Raw genomic sequence first — 8,734 nt, forward strand, 5'->3', positions numbered from 1 at the left:
TATATGTGCAGGTAAGGGAGGAAGAGTGAGAGGGGAAAAAAGTATACTGTGTGTATCAATATGTATGCGGTATGTAGCGCTAGCTACTTTTGTAGTCCCAAGAAAGACCCACACAGGAAGCCAGGTCAGGGCCACCTTCTCACCCAGGAGAAAAGCTACCGTAGTAGCAATGTCCTGCCCCTTCTCTGGTTTCACAGCTCACCAAGCTGTTGGAACAGAAAATCCTCACTGGGGTCTCCCCTCTCCATTAGTCTCACCCTCTTAAATCCTAGCTACTAAACACGCTTCCTTCCTTTCCGGGAACTGCCGAGGGTGGAACTGGGAGGATGGGAGGAACCAGTTCCTCAAGGACATTTGCAGCCTCAGTTATGATTGCTGTTGGACACTGATGGGGTTGCAGCGGGGGCTAGAGGCAGGAGGCAGCCCACAACCCCCTCCGAGGTGTCTGTGTTTTTGGAGCACCCAGAAGAAAGGCAGAAAAGTCTGCAGAAATACGGCTAGTATATGGGATTTGCATGCACTGGGCATTTTTGAGTGGGCTGATAAAATAAAAATACTGTGACTGCAACCAGCTATTCAACAGCTACCCTGTCTGGGGCACAGCTCTGAAGTCACTGAAGGGAAACACTTTTAGAAATTTCTGTACAAGGGGCTTGCTCCAGGCCTCTTTCCTAACTACAGTAAGCACCTTCCATGGAAGCAGCCATGGATGCAGGGCAAAAGCACTTTAAAAGATGTTTAAAAGATCAACCTCAGAGTATGTACTTCTGGACTCTACCACATAGCACAAGTGCTCACATTCTTTCTCCAGATACACACACACACACTATATATATATATATATATACACACACACACACACACACGCATAAGCATGGTTGTGTGTCAATCATTTATTGATCAGTTATGTACATTTCACTGCCCTAAGTGCTTGGGAGAGTACAATATTACAATATGACACATTCGCTGCCCACAACAAGCTTACAGTCTCTTTCAAAATATTCCAGAAATGCTAATGCTTATACAGTGTTTTCTAAGAGAATGTTTCACTCTTTATTTGTCCTTGGAATCAGTTAGAATCAGGCAGCATTCTTGCCACCCCCACCACTGCCTGAACACTTTTCCCTTTCAAAGTTGGTGCACTCTCCACAATTTCAAAGCCCTTCTGAAATCACATTTCTGCCAGGACGCATCCCCAAATACTTTTTAATCCCCACTACTCATATTCCCCTACTGCCTTTTCGACATTTCTACATTAAGTCCTTAGGTTTTTAACAGTACTTTGATAGCACTTTTGTTTTGTACACATTTTCCACACCCTCCTTAAGCACTAACTCATGTACCTATCCCCTTTTCCTTTCCCTAGCTGTAAATCATGTGCCAGTGTCTGCCTTCCCCACTAAACTAAATTCCTCGAAGATAGGGGTGGTGTCTCCTCGCTATAGTCTCCCAGGATCTTAGGACAAAGTTCTGCAGGACAGTACAGTACATCAGCAACTACTACGAGAAGCAGCATGACAGTGGATAGAGCACACGCCTGGGAGTCAGAAGGTCATGGGTTCTAATTCCGGCTCTGCAACCTATCTATTGGGTGACCTTGGACCAAGTCACTTCACCTCTCGGTACCTCAGTAACCTCATCTGTAAAATGGGGATTGAGACTGTAAGCCCCACTTGGGACAGGGACTGTGTCCAACCCGATTTGCTTGTATCCACTCCAGAGCTTAGTACAGTGCCTCACACATAGTAAGCGCTGCATACCATTATTATTACTGATTGATTGAAGATTATCATCCCAGCACCTCATGCACCAGAGTGGAATGCCTCCAACTCCTAGTTCTGTACTATTCATTCATTCAATCATATTTATTGAGCATTTAACAGGTGCAGAACCCTATACTAAGCACTTGGGAAAGTACGGTATAACAATAAACAGACAATTTCCCTGCCCACAATGTGCTTAAAGTCTAGAGAGGGAGACAGACATTAACACACATAAATCAATTACAGATATATACATAAGTGCTATGGGGTTGGGGTGGATGAGTAAGGGGAGCAAGTTAGGACTAAGCAGAAGGGAGTGGAGGAGGAGGAGGAGGAAATGAGGGTTTAGCCAGAGAAAGCCTCTTGGAGGTGATGTGCCTTCAATCAGGCTTTGAAGCCGGGGAGAGTAATTGTGAGATTTGATGAGGGAGGGCTCTGCAGGCCAAGGACAGGACACCGATGAGAGGTCGGCGGCGAGACTGACGCGATCAACGGACAGTGAAAAGGTGAGCACCAGAGGAACCAAGCTAGCGGGCTGGGTTGTAGCAGGAGAGATAGCCGCCACCTCTGACTGCTTCAGAATCAGTCTGAACCTGGTCAACAGGGAGACTTGTCCTGGAGCAGGAAGACTTGGGCAGCCAAGGTAAAAATCCTGCCCTGCACCATTGGTGGTGGCTGAGTGCGGTCTCCTTTTGGGCCAAAGACATCCATATCGACCAGTCCAATGGCTCTCCAACCTGGGCTAGGATGGAGCTGAACCAGGACTAGATGAGGCTCCATCCCACACCCTCAGCTACCCTTGCCGGGAGGACAAACCTTGCCTAAGCCAGAGATGTCTGCAGGAGTAGCACCAAACCAAGGCCCACCCTGCTCTGGAATCGGAACCGACCCCATGCAGACTACTGTGCTCTCAGTTAGCTCGGGTCTCGTTTAGTGTCTGGGCCAAGGCAGTTGCTCCGCCATCATTACTCCTCTTAAAAAGTGGGGACTGATTCAGAAAAACGTCAACAGATAGCACTGCATCAAGCTCCCCAAGATGCAAGGTGAAGAAGCGGAACGCAAATCAATCAGATCAGAGGAAAAAACCCTTGGGGTTCAATTAGGATAGTACTACTCCTGGGAGATCTCATTTTTCGAATGCCTAGGGTGAAATTTTAAAATGAATTTAAAAAAAAAAAAAAACCTTACTTTTACTACCCTGTTATGTCAAAGTTGTCTTGAAAACCATTTCCAGTACAACAGAGGTTATTGCCTATCTTGGGCAGTTATTTGGATGATGACTTGGATTTCATTTGTTATGGCCTGCCCTCATTTTACTGAGGTTTCATTGGTATAATACATTATTTAAATCATTAAAGTTCCACTGCATAAAGATTAAGCCAAAAATGAAAAAAGCTATAAAAAAGCTATAAAAATAACTCTTTAAAAATTGGAAACTTTTTACGACCTAATGCTGCAGATATGCAGAAGGATAATAACCTTCCAGATTACCTTTTTCCCAAGGAGCTTTTCCATGCTCTCTCATCATTACTTTGATTAAAACCCAGGATAGGAAGTGATAGCAATTCAAACCCTTTGACAGATAGAGAAACACAGGGCATTTTGTTTCATTTAAATACCAAGTACATTTGTGTTTATTATGAAAGTCACTAACTGATATAAGTACACTCATAGCATTATTGTATTCAGTAAGGCAGAATATTTTAAAATGAGTATCTTTTCCCTGGATAGCACCAACAGGAAAACTACTTAATGTTCTATCACCTGGAAAACCTAACTAGGGAAACAAGAAGGAAATGAATGTGAACAGACATCCTGAAAGATGCTGCTATTGTAACATTTCCCCTTTAAGGGATGGGAGGCTGGGGAGGGAAATCATTCTGATCTGGGAACTCAATGAAAAAGTTCAGTTAAACTAACAGGTTTCATTGAGACAAAACTACAAACTAAAAAGGTATCTTGAAAGATTTTTCCAATCCAATTACTTCAGAGCTTCTAAGAGGCAGCCAGACCTTTAGTCAATGAGAATACAAAGTGAGTTACAGCACTACCATATTACTGGGTGGTACGACTCTTCATCCAAACCCAAGTCAGAGGGCTAGTCCTGTTTTATTATAACACGAAGAGAAGAGGTCAGTTTTAAAATGTCTGGGCTGGAGAGGGATATTTACGGGAATAAATGCAAATTTATATGCTCCATATATTCTGCTATTATGCTTCACTTTTCTTCATTAGGACAGAATATGAATAAAAAGGATACACCCCTCAACAGAAAGCATCTTTCAAAGCAAAAGAGAAAACCGTACTATAACCTCGGTTCAGATTAATGTTAAACCGCTACAGAAAAATCAGAAGGCCGGCCCGGCTTCTCCCGACTTACAATTTCCGAGGCCAATTCCAGTCAGCGAGGTTGAGTGTTCCAAACATCGCAGCACTAGCACATTTTAAAACAGAGAAGTGAATGGGAAAAACTACTACCATCACAGATTCTTCATCCAGCTCCACTCTTTCTTCCCTTATCCAATGCACAGCTGGTCTCACACTTCTCTCAAAAACTAAGACAAAATGCTTTTAAAGGACTAGATTGCTAACTCTAGAGTAAAATACACCTCCTGAGTGCTCAGTACAGTGCCCTGCACCGAGTAAACACTCAATAATTCAGTGATTGACAGATAAAAGGACATGTTCTATATTGTGGCAATTTGGCAGAAGAAACACAACAGTGGTTTTTAAAACAAAATGAAAGGATACAGTCTTAAAGCACCCGTCTGAGTTCCCACTGCCAGGATCTTCTGCACAGGATCAAATGCCAGAGCTGAGGGTTGATATGGGAATCCATGGCGAACCGTCTAATGTCACAGCAACAGTGGGCCGAGGAAAATAATGAAAGATACAGGGTTTATCAGACTGTAAATCTCATTCAAATGAAAAAGAAAATAAATGGGGATAACGTGACTTGAAAATACTACTTAATTTATTCACAGGTGGCTTGAAAATGAAAATGCCGCCTTTGTGAAATACTTAGATCTTGGCTATTTGTCTATAAGTTGAACCCTCAGATTCAGATTTCTTGGCCCTCTCCTCTCTCTGAAATCACAAAGAATGTGTGAAAACTTCCAGAGTGTTCCTTGAATGAGAATTTTGATAATCCCGTAAATGCTGTAAATTCAGCCACTACAAATCACTGAAAGGGACCTTTGGTAGCTATCAGCCCCATCACGACCCAGTGCACTTCCACAGTTATTATATGTATATTTCTCACCCCCAGCCATTTACTTTTCTAAGCAACCTTCCCCCAAAACTGTAGTGTCATTACTTTTACCATATTTTAGTCACTACAGCTGCATGATCAGTTCACCAAAACAAGCACTTCTGGACAACAATGGTACTCGAATGGGCCAAGCTGTTGTGTAATGCCTTTACATAAACAAAATAAACGTGAAAGTTTATATTTAACATAACTTTCTGACCACGAAATTGTCAGCAACTTTTGGAAAGCTTCATTCACGCAACAAATGGAACACTTTGCCGCTACTGAACGGTGATGCTGCCCAGCTGCTGGGGGGGGAAGGGGGATGTCATTTGTACCCTTTCTGGAAGGAAGCAGGGGAAAAGCAAATCCCAAGGCCCAACATTATGAATTTCAAGAGGAGAGCTGCAAACAAGCCGATTTCAAAACGGTATTTTTAAAAATCACTACGACGCCTTGCCAAACAGGGACTGCAGCAAGATTAAACGAAAGCAGTCCCCACCTTCAAGGAAACCTGACCCTAACAAAGCCCGGATATAATGAATCACACTAGATCGTAAGATTGCAATAGAATCATCATTTTTCCTGGCACAGCCGGTGAATTAATCCGCCGCATCATCCTTTCTTAATTTCCATACCCCAGCTGCAATTACCGCGTCCCTAATGAGTGGGAATCACAAAACTGACTTCATCCCAATCTGGGTAATAATAACAATGGTATCTGTTAGGCGGTTACTATGGGCCAAGCACTGTTCTAAGCGTTGGGTAAAGCCGAGGCGAGGCAGAGGCCCCACCGAAAGAGCCAAACCTAAGGCGGTAGTGAAATGATTTTCCGGATGAGTAGGTTCGGCATTGGGAAGCCAACCTTCCCAAGTTCCTTCCAGAGGGAAGGCCCATCGTTCGGGAAAAACACCCCACTACCTCTCCTGGAGAAAAGCTTCTCCATCAAGCGCCTAGTACAGTGCTCTGCACACAGTAAGCGCTCAATAAATACGACTGATGATGATCAGGGCGGCGTGTCCACCGTGCCAATTAAAACCCCGGCTAAACACACACCATTCCCTGCATGGAAATAAGGAATCGGAGGAGGGAAAAAAAGAAAGGGGGAATAAGGGTGGCCAAGCCAAGGGGGGGAAAAAGGTGGGAGATGCTTTTCCCTAACGACAGGCAATCCAGGATTTTCAAGGGAAAGACCTCCAAGGCACCCTGAGCCCCCCTAAACCAGATCCGCTGGCAGACTGTGAGCCCACTGTTGGGTAGGGACCGTCTCCATCATCATCATTATCATCATCATCAATCGTATTTATTGAGCGCCTACTATGTGCAGAGCACTGTACTAAGCGCTTGGGAAGTACAAATTGGCAACATATAGAGACAGTCCCTGCCCAACAGTGGGCCCACAGTCTAAAAGGGGGAGACAGAGCGCAAAACCAAACATACTAACAAAATAAATGTTACATGTTGCCAACTTGTAGTTCCCAAGCGCTTAGTACAGTGCTCCGCACACAGTAAGCGCTCACTAAATACGATTGATTGATTGATTGATTGATGGACTCCTGGGTTCTCTACTCGCCTTGCACAGCTGGAAGTGGTCGGCCTGGAGCGTCTCCGGGACTTCGCTGTCCCGGTTTGCGGGCTGGTGCTGCTGCTGCTGTTGCTGCTGCGAGGAGGAGGAGGAGGAGGCCGAGGAGGAGGACGAGGCGGCGGTCAGCCCGTCCAGCACCTTCCTGATGTTAAATTTCCTCATGGTCCTCGGCGGGGGATCCCGCTCCCGCACCGGAGGCCGCTCCCGCACCACCGGAGATTGCTCCCGCACCACCGGCGGCTGCTCCTGCACCGGAGGCTGCTCCTGCACCACCGGGGGCAGCTCCCGCACCACCGGAGATTGCTCCTGCACCACCGGAGGTTGCTCCCGGTCCCGCACCGGTGGCTGCTCCTGCACCACCGGAGGTTGCTCCCGGTCCCGCACCGGTGGCTCCTCCTGCACCACCGATGGCTGCTCGTACAACGGAGGTTGTTCCCGGTCCCGCACCGGAGGCTCCCCCTGCACCGCAGGAGACTGCTCCTACACCACCGGGGGCACCTCCCGCGCCACCGGAGACTGTTCCCGGTCCCGCACCGGTGGCTGCTCCCGCACCACCGGAGACTGCACCCGGTCCCTCACCGGTGGCTGCTCCTACTGGAGACAGCTCCCGGTCCCGCACCGGTGGCTGCTCCCGCACCACCGGAGACTGCTCCCGGTCCCTCACCGGTGGCTGCTCCTACCGGAGACTGCTCCCGGTCCCGCACCGGTGGCTGCTCCTGCACCACCGGAGGCACCTCCTGTATCACTGGAGATTGTTCCCGGTCCCGCACCGGAGGCTGCCCCCGCACCACCGGAGATCGCTCCCGGTCCCGCACCACCGGGGATCGCTCCCGGTCCCGCACCGGAGGGTGCTCCCGCACCACCGGGGATTGCTCCTACACCACCGGAGACTGCTCCCGGTCCCGCACCGGAGGCTACTCCTGCACCACCGGAGACTGTTCCCGGTCCCGCACCGGCGTCAGTTCCGGCACCACCGGCTGCTCCCGCACCACCGGCAATTGCTCCCGGTCCCGCACCGGAGGCTGCTCCTGCACCACCGGAGACTGTTCCCGGTCCCGCACCGGCGTCAGTTCCGGCACCACCGGCTGCTCCCTCACCACCGGAGATTGCTCCCGGTCTTGCACCGGAGGCTGTTCCTACACCACCGGAGATTGCTCCCGGTCCCGCACCGGAGGCTGCTCCTGCACCACGGGAGACTGCTCCTACACCACCGGAGGCTGCTCCTACACCCCCGGAGATTGTTCCCGGTCCCGCACCGGAGGCTGTTCGTGCACCACCGGAGACTGCTCCTAGTCCCGCACCGGAGGCTGCTCCTGCACCACCGGAGGCTGCTCCTGCACCACCGGAGACTGCTCCTACACCACCGGAGATTGTTCCCGGTCTCGCACCGGAGGCTGCTCCTACACCACCGGAGATTGCTCCCGGTCCCGCACCGGAGGCTGCTCCTGCACCACGGGAGACTGCTCCTACACCACCGGAGGCTGCTCCTACACCCCCGGAGATTGTTCCCGGTCCCGCACCGGAGGCTGTTCGTGCACCACCGGAGACTGCTCCTAGTCCCGCACCGGAGGCTGCTCCTGCACCACCGGAGGCTGCTCCTGCACCACCGGAGACTGCTCCTACACCACCGGAGATTGTTCCCGGTCTCGCACCGGAGGCTGCTCCTACACCACCGGAGATTGCTCCCGGTCCCGCACCGGAGGCTGCTCCTGCACCACGGGAGACTGCTCCTACACCACCGGAGGCTGCTCCTACACCCCCGGAGATTGTTCCCGGTCCCGCACCGGAGGCTGTTCGTGCACCACCGGAGACTGCTCCTGCACCACCGGAGACTGCTCCTAGTCCCGCACCGGAGGCTGCTCCTGCACCACCGGAGACTGCTCCCGGTCCCGCACCGGAGGCTGCTCCTGCACCACCGGAGACTGCTCCTACACCCCCGGAGATTGTTCCCGGTCCCGCACCGGAGGCTGTTCGTGCACCACCGGAGGCTGCTCCTGCACCACCGGAGATTGCTTCTGCCGTAGCGATTGTTCCCGCGCTCCCGGAGATCGCCTTGGCCGCCTTGGCCGCCCCCCCACCGGAGCGCGCCTCCGCCCTCCGCCGGGGCGGGGGGAAGGAGCCCGGCCGGGCCCGAGC

At 50.4% G+C, this 8,734-nt stretch overlaps 1 protein-coding gene across 4 annotated transcripts in view; it reads right to left on the reverse strand.

Annotated features, from left to right (window-relative positions):
- The window catches only part of STXBP5 (syntaxin binding protein 5), a 179,242-nt gene extending 172,407 nt beyond the window's left edge, over window positions 1–6,835 (reverse strand). For all 4 annotated transcript variants that reach the window (XM_038742277.1, XM_038742273.1, XM_038742274.1 and 1 more), the window contains exons 1-2: window positions 6,587–6,835; window positions 4,515–4,612 (exon numbers count right to left, since the gene is read on the reverse strand). In XM_038742277.1, coding sequence (XP_038598205.1) covers window positions 4,515–4,612; window positions 6,587–6,760 — 272 coding nt within the window. In that variant the 5' untranslated portion in view covers window positions 6,761–6,835. The remainder of the gene's footprint in view (window positions 1–4,514; window positions 4,613–6,586) is intronic.
- Window positions 6,836–8,734: the final 1,899 nt, after the last annotated feature.

The sequence above is a fragment of the Tachyglossus aculeatus genome, chromosome 2, assembly GCF_015852505.1.
Source record: "Tachyglossus aculeatus isolate mTacAcu1 chromosome 2, mTacAcu1.pri, whole genome shotgun sequence".
In the NCBI taxonomy this organism is placed as follows: domain Eukaryota; kingdom Metazoa; phylum Chordata; class Mammalia; order Monotremata; family Tachyglossidae; genus Tachyglossus; species Tachyglossus aculeatus.